At 34.7% G+C, this 21,026-nt stretch overlaps 1 protein-coding gene across 1 annotated transcript in view; it reads left to right on the plus strand.

Annotated features, from left to right (window-relative positions):
- Positions 1–21,026, plus strand: part of LOC104850012 (EGF-like and EMI domain-containing protein 1) — a 543,433-nt gene that overhangs the window by 394,395 nt on the left and 128,012 nt on the right. The window contains exon 5 of the mRNA XM_033762692.1: positions 14,508–14,630. Coding sequence (XP_033618583.1) covers positions 14,508–14,630 — 123 coding nt within the window. The remainder of the gene's footprint in view (positions 1–14,507; positions 14,631–21,026) is intronic.

Below are 21,026 nucleotides of genomic sequence, written 5' to 3' on the forward strand. Positions count from 1 at the left end.
CACATCAATCAAACTATCAGGTGAGCGCAACACAAAAAAAAAAAAAAAAAAAAAAAAAAAAAAAAAAAGGTTCCTGTCTTATGTGTCAAGTCTGAAAAACAAGGCCCAAAGAGATTAAATCATTTTCAAGCAATTTACTTTTTTTATTTTGGGGGTACCAGGGATCAAACTCAGATCATTGCACTGGCGAGGAAGGCAGTGGCACCACTGAACTATACTGGGAGCTACTTAGTTATATATTTTTGAGTCAAGCTCAATATTTAGACGAATACAAAATTATCCAGCACTCAACAAGATGAAGTTTACTGTTTAGAATGTAGTAAAAAATTCATAGTCAAAGAAGCATAAATATATTCTCTTTATGATAAGTCACAAAGAGAAAAATTAATAAAAAATGAGGTAACAGGTATTTTTGAATCTGAAAGCGGAGGGAAAACAACAAGATTTAACTGCTTTTTTCAAAATTTGAAAATAGAAGCTCTTGCTTGTTTACAAAAAAGAGAGAAAATTCAGGTTTCTTTATGTTCTCTGTTAGTTTCTGAAAATTCTCTCAACTTGTCAAGGAAAAAATTAAATTATGGGAAGGCGATTTGAAAAGTATTGGATTTCTCCAAATAATACATCATTAGTTATACACATTATACTAATGTCTTTTTTAAAATAGACTGCAAAACCACCTACTTGATAAGAATATTTTGCCAAAATGGAGACTAAACTTACTTGTGCTTGGATAAAAGTTATCAAATATTATAGAGGGAGTAAAGAAAGAAGGGAAGGAGAGGTAGAATAAGGAAAGACACAGAGAAGTAGACTTTATGTCACTAATAATGCCAAAAAATTTTAAATATAAAATGGAAGTTTATCAGTTAAATTCAAAGCACAAATTTGAGAGGAATTCTACAGGAAGTATATGTCGACGTCTGTAGCCTAACCCTTTCTTCCGCAGCTTATAATCTCTCTGCCACCAATTAGAATGTCATATCCCAGCAGGGAAAAACAGGTGAAAAGTGCCATGGGATGTAAAACTTCACGAAAATAGTGATGTAAATTAAAAAGCATATGTCACTATTTACTTGCTTTGAGACATGGAAAACATTTTTTAATAAAAATACAAACAAAAAATACATTCTTGAGTAAAATCTTGCAGAAAGGCCTACCATGACTATGTCGTGTACACTGAAGCGGCCATCCTGCTGTCGTTTAACACCGGTTGATTAATGGATAGAGTTAGACAATAGATTAGACATTTGGTGGGGGAAATGAGGGGACAGATATTCTTTAAAAAGTAATTTGGGAACAGGTTATATTAAGTAATGTTTCATCTAGCCACTTGTCTTATTTTCCTGTGAGCACAGCAAAAATTATTAAAACACCAACAAGGATAAATATAAACACTGTGTTTCTTTAAAAGAGTGTTGGTAACAATAGATTTACAATTATGTAATATTTTGCATCAGTAGAATCCCACTGTATCACTAATAAAACTTGTATAAACTGTTTGCCTTCTTGGAGTCATACATTAGACTTTGAAATTCATAGTAATCTCATAAATTTTAGAAAAAGAAAATGGTTAAAGTTGCCGGTATATAGTAACAATTTAATGCATGTTACCATTTCTGTCACTTCTTTTTTCCAGATGATTCAGAAGATAGAATCCTTGGTCACAAAAGAGTGGATGGAAAGGCTCGCTGGAGTCATAATCAAAAATCTTCATCTGCTCTTTATCATAGTATTTGGGAGTCCTCAGAATCCTGTTCAAGGAACACATTTACATAAATGTGGACACTCAATATAAACGTGTACAGTGACCCAGATATATTCTGGGAAAGACAATTCCTATCTCATAAAAATACAGAGGGGACAGAAAAATGATTTGTTTCATGTCAGGAATATGGAATAACAGATGCATTGCTTGAGTGAAGTTACAGACCATGCAGGATGGTAGCCCTCATGCTGAGGTACTATGTGGATTCATCAGCACTCATTTGCTTGTAACTGAAAGAAATCCACCTTACACCAAGTTTAGTTGCTACCATTGTCATTTTATTGGGGAAGGTATTATAATATGGAAATGAAAAATCAGATAGAGTTGCCTTCAGATATTTAAACACTGCCTTTGGCAGACTGTCTCTGTGTCCTGACTCCCACTGGCTTGTCAGTATTCTTAGGCTCTGCAAGTGGTGTAAAATATATCTTCTAGACCAGTGGTGGCGGACCTATGGCACACATGCCACAGTGGGCTGTTTGCATCATCGAAAGCTCTAAAAGGTTTCTCCATCGCTACCCTGGAGTCTACAAGCTTTCGTTTTCTTCATAATGGGTGATTCCACAGAAGAAATAGTGCTTCTTTCCTAATGGCTTTAAGCAAGTATTCTTGGTGGGATCCTGCTTCTTTGGCTTGGGTCACATTATTTCCATAATCTGTTCAGCATGACTAAGGAGATGGAGACCTCAGATTATCTCAGCCAGGTGTCCTGTGTCCACTTTATGTTTTGGTGAAGCTGATCATGAAGTACAGGTTTGAAAACAGTTCCCAAAAGAAAGTAACCCTGTAATGAAGCTTTTCTAAGAAGAGCAAAAAAGTTCTATGTAGCTAGAATTGCTACTGCACTCTTTCAAAGTCAATATTAATGCATCATTTTATCATTTCTATCAAGTACCCATATACAGAATAAATTTTAAGGTTTCTGGATGTTATAAAAAGATCCAGTTTGGTTTATTAATTATTTTCTTTGGGATTTGGAGTGCAACTCATTGTAAGGAGAGGGATCAATGGAGGAAAGAGAGTTCCTTCCTGAACTTCTTTTCTTAATTTTAATTCCCAGCAAATGAATCCTTATCCTGCCCACCCAGCTGCCCAGCCACCTAGATCTGTGCAAGGACCCAAGGCAACCCTAATTTTTCTATTGTTCCCTCTTTGATTTTATTAAAGATCTTACTCTTTCCCTGATTCTCAGACATGTGAAGATAAGACCAATCAAAACCAGCCACCCTGAAATGAGAATGCTAACCAAACATTCACTTACTACAAGAATTTTCCTGTTAATTCATACTATCAGTGAGAATGAAATTTGGGCCTAGAGTCTTCCCCAATACTTTCTTATGAACTACAAAACCCAGTGTGTGTTCTGTTCTGTATCCTAACACCTGGGAGAAAATGAACCTACGGCAGTGAGACCCTCCCCACTTGAGACCCCTTTAAGTTAGGTATTCAAGATCTTCAGACTTAACTTTTATTACCCACAGACACTGTAACAGAAAGACCTTATAATTTCCAGAGTCATCCCCCTAATTATTTACCACACCTATTTTACTTCATATTCAGCAATATTAAAAGTTGTTCGTTCTCTTCAAGACTCTTCTCCTTCAGTGCTATGATTCCACAGGATTCAACTCCTCTACCTTCTCTTATGCTTCCTTCTTAATTTCCTTTGCTGTCCATATAGCTGCCTTTTACTATGTCAATTTAGCTATCAATCACTTATCTATTTTTAAATTTTGTTTAATAATTAGTTATGTAATCAATATAGGGCACAGACTAGATATAAACTGGTGAGCAAAGCAGACACCATCTCCACCTCTGTCCTCACAGACCTAACAATATAGTAAAATCGTTGGTGTACTGGATTGGAGACTTGTGTCCTTGCTGTTTTTTTAATATTGCATGAAGGCATACTAGCATGATATTTTTACCTTTTTACCTCTTGAGCTAGCACAAAGGATCAGATTGCCAAACCAGGCACATGCAGATCAGCGATCTACCTATTATCCATGTTTTATTAATAATTTCAATGCTATAAGCAATCAACAGGCATTAGTAGAATAGGGAGAAGATAGAAAAATACTCTGTGGCTTTCAAGTCACTCTGTTCTGTAATAGACATGTTCTCTGTAACCTGAGCAGTAGATGATCTTCTGTGTGGTTCCTGTCCTGTATACTGTCAAGAACTATGTAGGGTCTGTGAATTTGCCCCACTTTTATGTCAATAAATTAAGCTGTTATTGTTTCATGTATGCTAACAGAAGACATGAGACTCCAAGGTCAGAAACAAAAGACATTGTAACTCATAGCAAAAGCATTAGCCAGTGTTTTTTTGTGTGTCAATTCCTCATGTCTCCCCAAGACCCATAGTAGTGTCAGTAAAGGCTCATTTTGGGTACCTTTACTTTGGATTGGTTACTTTCTATAAAGGAAATCCTGAGCTGGGGGAATTCAGTTCTGTTATAGTTAGTGAATACAAGTCTTATTTTTTTTAATCAAGATTTTAATTCATGTCTCTGTGCAAATACAGCCTGAAAGTATGGCTTAGGTAAAGAGTTATCAGGGTCATACATTTTTAGCTTATCCGATAGGATTGTATGGGATCTGTAGTAAATTCTCTTCCAATATATATTTTCTATTAAAACACACTGTTGTGGCTTTAGAGTCTCAATAATTTGAGAACCCCCCTTATGTCTTTAAATAAACTCTCTTTTGGTCCATTTGCATAAGTATTTAAATACCTGCAAGTGTCTACCACTTTCAAAACCCCTTCTCACTACCACAATTTCCTCAACAACTACGATGCCTCTCCTTAACAGTCAAAGTTATTACAAGGCTGATCTCAACTCTCTGTCTCCCTTTTTTATGTTCAGAACTTTTTTGCCTAACCCATTGGAATCTGGGGCTAATCCAGCTACTCCATTAAGACAGCTTTCTGTGTCTTCCCTTACCCTTTTGCAAATAAGGATAACATCATTATCTACCGATAAAATGTTACCAGTATTTTGAGTAATAGATGAAGACAGTAAGGAATTTATAGCAATGATGATACATAATGTATTCATAATATTTAGAAGTATTATGCTTCACATCTTCTTAATTAGTGTCATTAATGGAACTCTTGCTTCTAAGGCAGATGGGCACTTGCCTGTTTGGAAGACTATTTCCTTCTTGAAGATCCCCCTTCCATGACTTTACATGATACCAGGTTCTTTTGAATTTTTTCCTACTTCTTTACATATCCCTCCTAATCAGCCTTGTGTATTCTTGCCTTAGCTTGCCTTTAAGGTTGAACGAATATGAAAGTATCCATATTCTGGATTATAATCTTTTCTTAATCTACATGCTTTTACTTGGTTGTCACCCACTCGTGTGTCTTGAATTGCTATCATGGAGATGGCCCAATGCACATTCCTTTGGCAAAAATAGATACAATGACTTCTGTTTGCCAAATATTGAGGTTACTGCAGTGACCTACTGTAGAACTTAACAGGGCTCTTGCTCTCATGAAGTACACAAAAGAGAAATACAGAAAGCATACAACCACACATATGAATCTATATCGACAAATCTGTTAATATCTCCAAAATAAAAATAATCCCAAGGAAGTATAACATATAAATATAACCTAGGATAAATAGAAATCATAAGCCTCTCTGAGATACCGGTGTTTGTGTAGACATCTATAGACATATGCATTTACTAGATGAATGAGGGAAAGCTGTACCACAAGAGAGTCCAGTGTCTTCAAGGACCTTAAAGATTAATGTTGTTAAAACATGTTAGAGATCAGATCCTGCAGAGACCAGCATATTATGTTGGTGTCTATTCTAATCCTAGAGAAATAAGAAATGATTGAAGCATATAAAACTGCAGCAAGACTGAAGAAGTCGATCATATTTTAATTTTAAAATATCATAATAGTGCAGAATATAGAAAGTATTAGAGTCACAATGGTGGGTGACGAGGAAGCTGTTATTAGGCTATTTAAATCACATATGAAGCTTGAGATAGGGTGGTGACAGTGAGCTGCGATGTGAATAGATATGACTTGTATTGGAAAGTTACCCTGATGCACTGAAATTTGCTATTGGTTTGGATTGGTTTAGGTGAAAGTGAGGAAACTTGTTAAGGGTGACTCATAAATTTCGGGATTGTGCATATCGACAAGTGGTAGTTGAAAACTCTGCCCAAATTTTCTACTGATCTTAGTCTGTGTTCTCAATTGCCTAATAGATGTCCCCCAAATCCCATCCCATTTACCCATCAAATCATTTATGTTTAAACTGAACTGTTCTAATATTGAATTTTTTTTTTTCCTGTGCTATTTTAGTGAATGCCACAATCAATCCATTTGCTCAAGGCAATTCACCTTGACTTTTTCTCCTCCACCACATTCACTCAAGAGCTAAGTTATATTAATTTCTTCTCCTTAATTTCTTATATATTTGTCCATGTTTCTTTATATCTACTACTCCTAACTTAGGCCAGGTCCTCTTCTTTCATCTCCATTCCAGCAGTACTGATTAAGTGGTTTCTTCCCATTCAGCCTCCCAACCCTTTGATCTATTCTTCACCATGCAAGCACCCACTGCTTATGAAGTAAAGCTATGATTCCTCAGTTTGATATAAAATACTATCTATCATCAAGCCATAGCCATATTTCTGACAATCTTTTTCCATTTTAACCTTTACTGTACATAGACCAAGCTGACGGCATTTTCTATGACAATATATACTCTCCGCCTATCCTTAGCATGTGACAACTCCTTTGAACTTACTCTTTCTTATTATTGTATTTCTCCTCAAAAGTCCACTTTGCCTTTTTCCTTAATGAAGTGTCTTTTGCTGAGATATTATACCTTTATTGCTTAGTGAACGATGACCTAGAAAACTGATAACTGTTTTTGTTTTTTTTTTGGTTATTGTTGTTTTGCTTTGTTTTACAGCAAGAGCAGGACTCAGGGAAGTGATGGTACCCACAAAATTACCAGGAATTGTTCAATCAGGGTTCCTACTCCAGTTCTCTGTGAATCTTTCAGCTCTGTCCTGACAGTTGGTTTCATCATTCATTTAATTTCATTCATGTAAGCATTGTGACTCATGAAAAGTGTTTTACATCTGCACATTACATTGTGCAGAGCAAGAAGTCACCTATATCCCAGATTTTCCAGCCCATATATTGAACTTCATGCTGACTAGATCTAATTGCTTCTTTATGAGACTGCCATGTGCTAACACAGGTATAACCCAATCCAGTCCTTGTGCCAAATGCAGATGCAATTACGTAAAATAAAGTCACCTGGGTTTGAGAGAGGTGCTGTTTATGAATCTCACATAAACTACCTGACTTTAAAATAAAAAGATGGGAGTTACTTAGAATGAGAGGATGAGGAAAATGAATGGATGCCGAGCAGGCAGTTAGTCAATATGTACCACGGACACAGTTGACATTTGTTTATCAGTAAATTTCACAATTATTTTTTGGCCCGGATTTTTAAATTCACTAGTAAATAATCAGAAACAAAAGTCAAGTGTGTTCTGCAAGGATAAGGAGAGAATAAACAGAGTCAAAGAGCCTAGTTCTGATAAATCCAAGTGGTGAATACAGGATAATAATGTGAATTATTCTCATACTACTCATTCATTCATTCATTCATTCATTCATAAATATTTATCAAATGTCTACTCCATGCCATCAAATACTTAAAACAGTAGACTATTTTACCTTCCATCACACTTGAAAGAATTATAAGCAAAATTCAGCAGTTTTAATCCATAGAGTGATGGCCAGATAGTAAAAATGAGATCATATGGAAACCTAGCAGTCTTCACTATATATGTGAAGATTTCTTCCAAACCTAACATTTCTATGATAAAATCTTGAACATAAAGCATTCTAGTAATGCTTATTTTCAATCAACATATTTCTGAGAGCCATATATTAAAAGGAAAATGGAAGAATAATTTATCTTACTCTAGGTCTCAAGTAAGTAGTCACAAAATCTAAGAAAAACAATCTAAAGCAATTGTGGTTGTTTGGTAGCAAAAGTGGATCATAGTTGTCTCCAGGAGCTTTGATGTGAAACATATACTTGATAATAATTTGAATACGCTTAAGCTATTGTATTATGTGACCATCTGAGGAAATAGTTTGGAGGATGAACATATCAGAAAGGACATTAAAAGGAAAAGGAGTACACATAGTTGATTATTTTTGACAGTCTTTTATACTATGATATCTTGAGTCCATATCACAGTAATAATGCTGAAAAACTTCTAATCACTTTATTTTTATTCCCAGCAGTGCCCTGGAGTTCCAATTCTAAGGTCAGGGCTGTCTGTACACTTCTTACATGAAGATATAACTCAAAAATTTTTGAGAAATTGTTTCTTCACATGAAGTATACTTGATAATAACATTTTAATGTAATATTGACATTTCTGGTTTTTAACTCTGTTGGGTAGAATCTTGATGGAAAAGAAAATCACTTGTGACAGCTTCAGCATGAGTGCCTAAGATCATGGCAATTTAACCCAGTTTTTTTTTTTTCCTATTTCAGGGATATTCTATCAGAAAAGAAGTTTCCTTCATATTTACAGAAGGCAATAATTTCATATAACCCTTAACGCTAAAAATGTCTTGAAAGTAATTAATTATTGGATTGAATATTGTCAAAATGTTGACAATTCATTTTAGAAATTTTTGATAATCTTAAAATATTTTAGAACTTTAACATGTATGTTTGTGAATATTTAAGTATTTTTGTATAAGTATTGATTTTAGAAATATGGGCTATATTGGTCTGATTTGATTAGACAGCTGAGAATTTGAGCCAAATCATCATTGTTATGATCCACATGACATCTGTGGCCAAATAGGGTTGTATGTACTCTTGCTACTTGGAATATGGTTCACAAACCAATAACAGTAAAATCACTCAGATATAGTTGGAAATATAGATTCTCAGACTTAGCTCTAGAGCTACTGAATTGCCATTTGCATTTTTAACACAGTCTCTAGGTAATTAAAGATCTAACTACACAAGGTAATGTTGGCTATAGCTACACATTGCAATCACTTAGGATGACTTTTAAATTATTTTTACTCCAAGATCTATTTTTTAAAAAGCAATTAAATCAGATTATGTTGGGCTGGAATCTTCACATCACTATTTTGAAATGCTCACCAAGTGATCCTAATGTGCTGCCAAATTTGAGAACTATTGATCACACAGTGCTCAAACAATCAGTAAATTCAGTATATTCTGAAAGAGAAAAAAAAGAAAAGAAAGTCAAACCAATTACCTCGTATTTGGTACCACTCTATATGATTGATTTTTTTCACTTTTAATAAGCTTGCTTTGCTACTGTGTGAACACAACCTATTATGTCTCAACCTGCCCAGAAGTGTATTGTATCGTAAATCAAGAAAAGAAACACTTTACTATCCAAATTAATTAAAAGAGATTTCATGTTTGCTTTTTATTTCGACGCTGTTTCCTTTTACCAACCTTATTTTTCAGCCTGACAGATATAAACGCTGAATTTCAGACACTGTGCACATTCCAGCCACGGCACCTTTACCTGCCCTGTTCCGCAAGTGTTCAGTTGTCTTCCCTCCAGCATTCTCCTCTCACCATAAGCCAAATGGATTTTCCTCCCCCGAATTCCCGTGTTGCTCACTGCTCTATGAACTCTGTCTTTATAATTTTGTATTTTCACTCTACAGATCAGTGAAATAAAATTACTTGCTTAAATTATATATGCATTCTTAGGAATTAACAATCTACCCCAAAATCTTGTACATGAATAGGGAAAAAATAAGTCACACCTAGTACATATGTCATTATTATTTTATTCTATAGCTTAGGAAACTGAGGCTCAGGGAGGCAACGTGATTGGCTGATAAATTTGAAGCCTGTTTTAGTCAGGTTTATATCACTGGGACAAATAACTATGAAAAACAGCTTAAAGGAGAAAAGATTTATTTTGGCCTATGGCTTCAGAAGTTTTAGTCCATGATCAGATGGTTCCAATACTGTAGTTCTGTGATGAGCCAAAACATCCTGCCAGAGGGGATGAGGGAATCGCTTTATTGCATGGCATCGAGGAAGCAGAGAGCTGGAAAGAGCCAAAATGGAGCTGGGCAGCAGATATTGTTCCTCAGGTCATGGCCCCAGTATCCACTGCCTCTACTGGGCGCAATTCCTGTTCTCTGTGTTTCCATTGTGCCATCAAACTGTGATCTCATCAGTGGATTAATCCACGGATGGAATTAGAGCCCTCATAGTCTAGTCAGTTCCTCAAGGCCCATAAATTGGCAACCAGGCCTTCAACACAATGAGTCTTTTGGGGGATATCCTAGATATTAACTAAAACTGCAGAGGAAATCAGGTTAGCTTTTGGTTCTTTGTGTGTATGTGTATATCCATGTTTGTTTCGAATATAGAATAATACTCATTTTAATTCTGGTGTACATTAAGAATATGAATATACTAAAAACAGTAAAAAAGTTGTCCTTAAAATATATACATGCATTTATCTTTGGGATGAACTTAGTGATTTTGTTATTATTTTCATCAATTTTGGGTCTTTTGAAAAAAAATATGTGAATTTTGTGGGCAGGTAAGGGAATCTGAATAGACTATTTCTTTATTTAAAATTACTTTTTATTGCACAAATAATACTCAAGTAACTTTTTCTTATAAAAATCAAATCTTGCAAATACAGTTAAAATCTCATTGTTCAATACTCCATATGCCCTACACTCCACCCATCTCAGGCACCTTCTTCTCTCAGAAGTGGCCACTGATAGCTAGCTGAGCATGTGCCTTGGGACAGTTTTCAGTGTATACAATTCAAATACAAGGGTTGATCAAAATATACAGTAATATGCTTAAAATTCTACTACAGTAAGAGATACATTGCCATTAATCTTCCCTCAAAATACCCTGACTTCAAACAGTTATCCTATCCCTCTTGCCACTTTCTAATGCAATTATAGAAGTTCTCTCTCAGCTCTTCATGAAATGTGATTAAAAATATATGTGTGGCATCTTTCACAACTACGTTGCAACACCCACAAAGAGTGTTTCTGGACTACAGAGCACAAAATGAAGGCCAGGGATTGGGTTGAAGCAGTGGCTTAGTGGTGACATTGTTGTGAAAGTCATCTAATATTCCAGCTTCTCAGAACAATCAGTGGCACAGGATAATGAATGAGTTCGTGTTGAATGTCACTAACCTTTTAGGCTCACAGAAACTTCAATTGGTGACAGCAGAAGAGTGCATCACAAAAAGACTGACTGTTCTGCAGCCCTTCATTAATGTTAAATATTGATTGGAAAAAAATAAAAACAAAAGAAAACAAACATGACCTGACCCCCCTGAACATGTTGCTCCTGAACATCTTGTATTCAGTAACCCTAAGACCCCTCAGCATGCGGATACTATGCTCAGACGCTTCTGAGTCAGGCCCCTCTGGAGCAAGCCCATGCCAGCCATTCCACCCAGGGGCCTCCTGCATGCTGATGTTCGGTGTGGAGGAACTCATTCTCACCAACATTCCCTGTCCTAGCAGACTTTGCAAGAGACCTTCTGTGTATTTGCAGCATTTTTTTTTTTTTTTTTACATAGGTCAGAATTTTAGTCCTTCAGCTTCAGTGGAGTTTTGTTATAGAGAATTAATGAGAGAGTTACCCGAGCAAACCACCTCACCTGAAATCACAAAGTCTCTTATGAGACGTGTCCTGGGAGGAGAAGGCAACTGAGAGAGATTCCCTTCACCATTGAAATCAATCTGCAGAAAATCAGTCCCGGTCTTACCTGTGCAGCCCTCGTACTATGTCTTCTTCCAGTCCCAACATAGTCTCCCCATTTCTAGAACTCTCTTTGAGCGTTATTTTCAAGAAAAATACTTTATAGATGGATACTCATGCTAACTAGTGGACGTGATCTTGAAACTTCCATGATGACTCACCTAAAGATCAAAGTATCATGTGCTATGCGCTCCCTAGTTGTCAGTGTTGTGAAGGTAAAAATGTACCAGTTGCATTAGCGCCAGAGAATGGATGGGTGTGCTGCAAATGGGGCAAAGTGTTCCCTGCTATCACAGTAGACTGAATCTATCCAGCTCTCTTAGCATATTAGTGTTTCTCAGAACATTGGCCTAAAATGCTTTATGTATAAACCACATTGCTGGGTTTCTTTTGGGTAAAGACTGCAATTTCTTCTTCCTGACCAGACCCCTCTCGCCAAGAAGTTGCTCTCCTGCGCAGCTCAGCATGAGTTGGGGCAGTGGATAACCTACTGGTCATTTTTCAGTTTTGACTCAGTACAATGTTTTGTAGACCATTCTTGTCCTGGAAACACATGATATGTCTGTAGAAAGAAGTAAAGCACTGTTCAGTTAGAAAACTGAATATATATATATACACTTGTGTATTATCTTATCCATTAATCACAGATCATAAACAAAAATTAAGCCAAAATCAAGAACCATACTAACTATAGTATTAAACATGAAAATTCCAATTATAAAATTTCTGGAATGAATATGGAAAATTCTTTATGATTTGGGGACATATATATATATATATACACACATACATATACATGTTACTGGTGCCGACTGCTATCTAATGGAAAAGAGAGCTTGTAAAAGCATTACACTGTCTCCTTTCCACTTTATTCTTCAGATCTGGCACCACGCAACTTCTGGCTCTTGAAAATGTCATGAGAGGTAAATATTTTGAATCCATTCAGGACATTGAGGTAGCCAGGATAGAGCAACTAAAGACATGAAAAAGAACTTTGATAATTGCTTCAGCAGTGGCAAGAATGATGGAATAAGTGTGTTGGAAGTAAGGGGGAGTATTTGAAGAGCAATTAATGTCAATGTATCTTTTCTCAAATAATTTTTTAAAACTTAAACACATTGTTTTTGTTGATCACACCATCCATGGAATCTTATAATAACTCATGTTAGCGGCAATCAGTTATCGTTTAAAATGTAATACTTTGGGGAATTATTTTATTCATGGGTTCAAAATAAAGGACTAGGGGAGGATATCTAAGTCAGAAGCTAACAGAGTTAAGATTCAAAATTATATATCAACTCTGCAGAATAATACCCTAAAGACAGAAAGATAAAAACTTAGCCTGCATAAATATTAAAGCCCTGCAAAAAATACAGAAAACAAATGGAGAAATCTGGCTTAGCATTAGTTTATAGGAAAAAGACCTAGTGGTTTGATTATCACAGATTCAATGTGTGATAAAAATTCTAGTTCTTTGAAAAGTCAATAACTTTTATCTCTAAACTGAGATTCCTTTAAAACATAAGGAATTACTCCAGAGTATCTTATTTTTGAAGAAAAAAAATAAATAAATTATGTAAAACAGTGAGATAGTAGTTATAAAATGCAGGACTTTTTGAGGCAATGTATTCTTCACGCATTTTTTTTTCTTTTTCATTAAAAAGGTAAAAGAAAGCTAGGTAAAAATAAAAATCTTGCTTCCTTTTGGTCCTATCCTTGAATCTTTCTTCTAAAACATGCATTACAGATTATGAAATTATAGCATACAAACCTGCTATGATGCAGTGATATTCTCTTCATTTCTGTGTTTCCTTCATTAAGGATCTTGCCCTGTGGAATTACTGTCACTTGATGTAAAGCTAATTATCTAATGGGATGACTTATATTTTAGTGAGGAAAATTTACACTCAACATTCTTTGACTACATGTCTGGGATTAGGTACGGAGAAAGTCCAAACATTCTCTGGATAAAACTTGTGTTTTCCTATGCTCCATCTCTGTTCTATACCAAGAGATTATAACTTAACTGTCCAGCAGATACAGATGTTTGTTTAAAAAAATATCCAAACATAGAATTTCTTCATCTATTGAATACTTATAAATCCCTTTATAGGATTGTAGATATTTTTTCTTTCTTTCTCCTTCCTTTCTTTATTTTTTATTTTAGATATATTTTAAAGACTTTATGGGGTACAATAAAGATGAATTGCAAAAATGACTGATCTGATGTTTTTCTAACAAATATGGATATTATATTTATTTATGATGACCGTGAGTAATCATAAAACCTATTATACATTTTGACCTCTATTTTTTAAAAAATTAAAGTAATATATCATACAAGCATGGTCTATTTCAGAACATGGCACCTTTGTGACAAGAAAGAAGCTGAATCCATGGAGCAAATGTATCTATGGATTTTTCAGAACACCAAATAGTTGTCTTATTTCAATGTATCTATCTTTACCCAGATGTGTATCGCTACACGTGAGAAGGAGACTCAAGGTCTTAAGTCTATTACTGGTTTTATTCAGCAATGTCAGACCAATAATAGGTATTTATCTATTAGCTTCTGCTGCTACAGATAGAGTAGCTTATTGTAATTCTCCCCTCCAGTTTTCCTTCCCCAAAGAAATAGCTATATCTTGAATCTGTCTAATTAGCCAGTACGTGAAGAACAAAAAATTGAGATAGTCCCTATGCTCATAGTTTCTGGCTTTTAAAAAACTCAATAAAATTTTGATGTACATTTCCTTGTTTACATGGTGGAGCAAAATGGATCAAACAAGCAAAGATTTGTGACAACAGAGATTGTGCCTTTGTACAATATAACACATACTGTGCATCAAAGAAATATTGTGCCACTTCTCTGAAGCTGACATTGGAATGACATTGTAATCCTGGCCATCTGTCTTCCTCCTCTAGATGTCGATGAATGTACGGTGGTGAGCGGAGGCTGCCAGCAGCGCTGTATTAACACTCTGGGCACTTTCCACTGTGAATGTGATACAGGATACAGACTCCATGCTGACGAACGCACCTGCATAAGTGAGTAAATATTAGAACCAGCTTGAAGCCATTTTCAATGAAAATCGACCTGTCTGCGTAGGGGCCAAAAGGAAAGGTTTTTCTATTGTAAAAAATATCTGTAGAAGCTGATGGTTTTCAAATGTAATTTTGTCTTGGAAAAATAAAATTGTATTTCATTATTAAAAGACTAAAAGAGAAATGAGGAAGGAAATAACTGAAATTAACATTCTCAAACAAAGCCTGAATCCCCAAATGTGTTTGTCCATACCATATAATTTCTGTCACATTCGATGACATATGAATTTGTTAGTTATTACTTTTATACAAGGGCAGCACAAAGCCACAATTAGCTAATGATGCTGGACCATTATAATTACTGGCCACAATGTTCTCATTTTAGATCAGACTTAGAACCAGATCAGAACCAGATTCATAATCAAAATTGAATTCTAAGCAAAATTATAATAGATTATCTGACAAAGAGCTTAGAGTTGCCCAGGCATACTTAACACTGCACACATGAAGTCTAGATTACATGTTTGTTTGCATCAAAATATTCTGATATATAAATCTTGAGGGATTAGATTATTGTTTTGTTATGTTTTTATATATTTCTGAATTTTACAGTTTTTCTAAAATGAGCATATTCTGCTTTTATGAACACAATGAAAGGAATAAACTTTAAAATTAACCTTCCCTTTATGATTTATGAATGCTCCTTGCTGTTTTACTGAAGTGATTTATGTAAGTTTATTGAGTCATGATTCTCAGACGGCACAAACTTGCATTGCGGTTTTATCTTCAGGTCCATTCTCAAAATAATGATACTAAAAACAGCATCTTGTATAGCATATTTTTATTCTGCTTTCCTTTGTAGGTTAACTAGTCCATCTACACAAAATTATTAGTATCTTACAAATTATTCTATAAGTATGAAACTTGAAATTGAAATCAACGAGTTTCACCTAGTTTCATGACATACACTCTCTTCTTTGTCTTAGTATATGTTACAGGAAATGAGGGAAGGCCAATGCAAATAAGTAAAGGTTTATGATTTTGATATTAAAAAAATGGGTTATAAAACTGTGATAGCAACAAAGAAAAGACTTTTCCAAAGTCAAGATAGGGTCCAGTTGGACGTCAGACCCTAAGATGTAGGGAACCCAATAATTTAATCATTGCATCTAGCAAGCATAAATTATAGAACAGCAGTGCATGCATTTTTATTTAATATGAAATATCCCTTTTTTGAAAGATGAATTGTCTCAGCAACAAGATTCCCTTTTCCACCCCCAATCCCAGTCTCTTCAGGATCTCCTATTACATTTTTGCACTGCCACTATAACTTCTCTGAATCACAAAATACTTAGGAGCAGCAGGATTATTGATGCAGATGCAGAATTTATCAATAAAGGCTAAGATGGTGAATTTTTGAATCTGATATAAATATTTTGCAAAATAGTGATTTGTGTGAATCAGTGATATTTGGTCTTGGTGATAAGGAATCTAGTCTTAAACTTAGTTCTGTTTACAGTTATAATTTATTTTTAAGACATGATATTTATAAGCTATTTCTTAGTAAAAATCATTAAACTCTTCCCTTGTTCTTTTCTATCACTGCTCTCAAATTTTCCAATATTTGTTTTAATGACATTAGGTCAAAAATGGAGTTGGATAAAAACATTCTATTTTATCTTTTTTAAGTTTTTATTTCTCAAAAACCAATTGTTTTGTACATGGACATGGACACTATAATAATCACTATTTGCAATTCCCTATACTGACTTTTTATACAGGATTTCAGTGCAGTGTATAAATATATATATGTATATGTATATGAATGAATTAAGCTAATGAGAAACATGAATTTCATCACTGCACTCATTTCAAAGCATCTAACTCCTTGGCTACTATTGTGCAGAAAGTTTGGGATTCATCCCAGAACTTGATCTTCACGCAAATTTTAGTGACTTCCTCACATGCATATAATGAAGTTTGGGGTTCAAATATACTCTCAAGAAACTCGGTTGACACAGTTTATAAACATGTCCATTTTGCTAGAAGGAGTCCAAGAAAGATTTTAGCCCTTTGTATTTAAAGTTTGATAGTAAGACCTTGAGGAAAACATCTCTTTGCTTATTCATTGTGAAAAAAGGGCTTTATTGAGGAGAACTGAGTTTTACATTAGAGTATTTGGGGTTAGCCTGTATGAAAGATCACTTATATTAATACAAGAAAATGCATTGGCTCACTTCGTCTTTGGGACTTTTACATGGCTAAAGACTGAGAATGATGGTTGATGCTTCAGGGGAGGTTGTAGTAGATATAGAGGTTGTAGTCTATATAGAGCAGTGGAAAAGAAGATGGAGCTATGGAGATTTATGAATTTACTATTTTGGAGTACTTAAAATTCATTCTCTTCATTTCTTTCTTCTTTTCCCCCGTGTTTTTATTCCTTTTCTCCATTCTGCTCATCAGTCTCAGGCCTGAGCTGCTGTGACTTCCTCAGTAGAGCCTCTTGCATTTTTTTCACTTTCTCTCAATCAAAGGTATAGTAAAATAAACTCCTGGACCTCCAAAAGCTTACAGTGTTTCAGAATACTTTATTTCAAAAGAAGGTCACCAGTTGTACTCTTGTGGTGACACATTTGTAGTGGTTACTAGTCGGCTTCTGTCAGAATGATAAAGTCACACGAAGTGGTAGAAGAGAGTTGTAGCAGCTTGCTAAAGTAGTAGGAAGTTCAGTATGAGGACCACTTGACTCTGGGTAGAGGATTTTTTGAATTGTTGTTATGATGAGATTCTAGTAAAACTGGGAACCATTGCCTACTGGGCTCAGTGTGAACCCATGAATTTGTCTGCAGTTTTGGAATCCATGTCATTTTTCTGCAAGTAAGGACATGTCATTTTTCTCAGATTCTTAAAGATGTCTGTGGCATGCAAAAAACCCATATATCTTTTTTTTCCTTCTGTGGTCTTTAAAATGTATTACCTGGGAAAGTATCATGATAATTTTATATCATGGTATAACATTATGATACTGCTATGCTGGTCAGTGACTACTTCTCTCTACTGCCTCTTTTCAGTGAGATTCCAGGCAAGCGGCACCAGCCCCTGTTCTTGAGAACACTCTCCTGAAAAGTAGTAACAGAAAAACCAGTCTGAGATGTCCCATGGGTTAGCAGCAGGAGAGCAAAGGGAAGCTACTGCGGTTGGTTGGTGGAGGGGTACACAGGAACCATAAGGAAGAAGATAGAAGCGGAATTCTAGGGATATTGTATTTTCCATTAACACAAATATTACCAACTTGGAGAATAACAACTTTAAAAATGAAAATTGGATTTCAGCAATCATCAGAAAGGCATGGATCTTTACATTTATATTAGTTTTCTGATTAAAGCTCATCTCTGTGGATTAGAGACAATGGCGCAGGGGAATCCAAGTTGGCATGTGCCCTACAGCAAGTCGTCAAATCTCTCCACACCCTGTTCTTTTTATGTGTAAATTGGAGAATTTAGGCAGAGTGGTTTTAAAATTACTTCAACTCTAAAATGTTATAATTGTATAGAATTTTCAAAATAGCTAATTCACTACAAATCATCCACTAACTGAGCCTCTACTTCATACAGGCCTAATTTTAGTCAAAGTATATTTCAACAATTTAGGATTTAGGAAGTCCAAGCATAAAACCAGAATGGGAGAATTTTGTGAGCTAGTATAATAAAAGCAAGTGGGTAGTTTAAATATTTTATTGAAAGAAAAATACTGCAATGCTCTATGACAATATTCTCTTCTATCTCATAGAATCATATCTAAAAAAAAATCAGAAAATTATATAGCCCAATTTCTCAACTTCAAGAGAAATCCCAAAGAGATCAAGGAATTTCCAATGTAAGAAGGATAGTTTTTTAGGAAAATCTTACCTAGTCTTATTCCTAATTCAGTGCCTTCAAATAATTTCTGATAAATGCTTTTAAATGGACTAATGAATATCATAAAAAGCACTGCTAACTAAAATTCTTACATTTAATTTTAGTAAACAGAGCTAAGGATTAAAATGGTGTTTTTTCACAATAATTAATAATAGAAATTAATTATATATCATGAAATTGTAAGTATATAACCATTTCTCTCTCTCCCACAGTTCTATGACTTACTCTAAAAGATCTCGATACTTTCAATTCTCTAAGTGAGCTACATTCTTTCCTACTTTTATGTCTTACTTTACTCTTAACGTGGAATGCATACAACCCCCAAGTTTCTATCAAAACCCTATTTCGCATTTTCTGTGTCAAATGCCTTCTGCCCTGTTAAGTTTTATCTGATTATTCAAGGCAAAGCTATTCTCTTTCTCTCTCTTTTTTTTCTTTGAAATACCACATTATTTCTGTTGCTTTATTGGCACATCATATACACGTGTGTGCGTGTGCGCGTGTGTGTGTATGTGTGTGTGTGTGCAACTGAACTCCTGACCAAAGGAACTCATTGATTACCTAGTGAGCAACACCGAGATGAGTCCTTAACATTCCCTTATTGATGGCCTTAAAACACTCAAACATTATTTTTAAAAAATCTTCCCCTTAACTTCATAACAGCACTATTTTTACTTTTAACTGCTGATTTTCTTTACTTTTATTCTGGTTACCAGGGTTCTGATGTGCATCTTCATCTCCTTTTCTTTTCTATTCTTCCTTTTTTTGCTTCTTCTCTACTCTATCTCCACTTTGCTCTGCTTTTACATGTAAGTGAAATCCTGTCGAACTTCCAATTTTACCTTGCACACTGTAAGAAGTACTTAAATATTTTAAAACAGAATATTACAAGGCATAAAGACTTCATCCACATGGATTTACTTCTCAGAGAAAATCTCAGGCTTGTTCCACTATTTCCAGCTTTTGAAACCTTGCCAACGGTCTATTAAAAATAAACCATTGCTTGATAGTTTTTAATGATTTCCCCATTGTTGGGAGACAAATATTAATAGTTATCACTAAATATGGAGATAATGTAGACCAATTTATCTATTAACCATGGATTTTTTTCCCCTGATACCAGGTATCAAACTCAGGACCTTGTGCTTGTGAGGCAGGAGTGGCACCACTGAGCTAAATCCGTGGTCCACCATGCAAGTTTTTTCACTGCCAGCAAGCAGATACTAAAATAACTTACACTATCTAAATTGTTAGTAATTAGCTATATCATTTACATTTTAAGTAACTTGTAAGGTCAGGGTATAATTTGATATACCTCAAAAAAACTTTCTTAAATTTCCATTTTTAATAATAACCTTGTAAAAGATGATCTGCCCAAATCCCCTTTCATAATCGTGTCCTTCTCTGATATATTTTGCTCAAGTTTGCCTTCTCAGAGAGGTGAAATAATTAAATGATTGAAAAGTTTAACAGTCACATAGTTCTCTTTCCTCTCTTCCATGCCTTCATCATGTAGTTTTATTGACATCTGCATTTACAAGAAAACAAATGGAATCACTGGTGTATGCATACAGAAAGCTCAAATAAAGGAGATTTTAATTACTTCAATCTAATACAGAATTCTTTATTTCCATTTTCTTGGAAATGGTTGCATAGTCAGGATCTCAACTTTCCTTTTTTATCACTAAAACAAGAAAAGTTACCCATAAACTATAATCTAATGATTTTTCTATAGGAATATGTGTGACATAGAGAAGTCCATGTTATACTGTAATTACAAATAAGCAGAAATCAGTGACAATAGCAGAGTAAATTTATAACTGAGATGCTTGATTAAAATAAAGCTATCACTAGTAATACTTTGAAGTTGAATAAAATTTCCTATATCAGACTTTTACGGCTTTCATTTTTAAAATTAGTGCTAAATTTAAAAAATTAAATTGATAAGACTATTATATGTGGTACTCTTTAAATAATGGATTCTTTTGTTTTTGATCTCAATGTTTTGATCAGTGATGTCTTGGTTTTATTTGATAAGAGGAGTAGAAGATTCTTTCGAGGAAATGCAAAGAGATTGCCCTCAAATTGGAGATGAAAGAGGTTAAAGACTCTCATTGAACTACCTTTCAATTAGTTGCATTATTTATGAAGACAAATTAGAAACAGAATTCTTTTCAGATGACAGCTGATGTCTTGAATAGGGTGATGTCAGGTTAAAATTTTTGTTTAGTTTGTCAGATTTATGGCATTTCTCTGTCATTATCAAACTCATCACCCTGGAAATATCAAGTACTTTTGTGTAGCAGACAATAAATTTTAATTCTTGAAAGTTAAATTTAAAGAACACTTCCCCTCTGCCCTCTTCGACCCTTTCTGTAGCCTTGTGGAAAATCACACAAACCTCACAAGTTATATCCAGTATACTGAATATTAAGATCAATTAAATATTTTTTCAACCGCTTAAGTTTCAGGAACACCGCTA

This window comes from Fukomys damarensis, unplaced genomic scaffold (genome assembly GCF_012274545.1).
Source record: "Fukomys damarensis isolate Sample0158 unplaced genomic scaffold, DMR_v1.0_HiC HiC_scaffold_12, whole genome shotgun sequence".
Taxonomy (NCBI): Eukaryota; Metazoa; Chordata; class Mammalia; order Rodentia; family Bathyergidae; genus Fukomys; species Fukomys damarensis.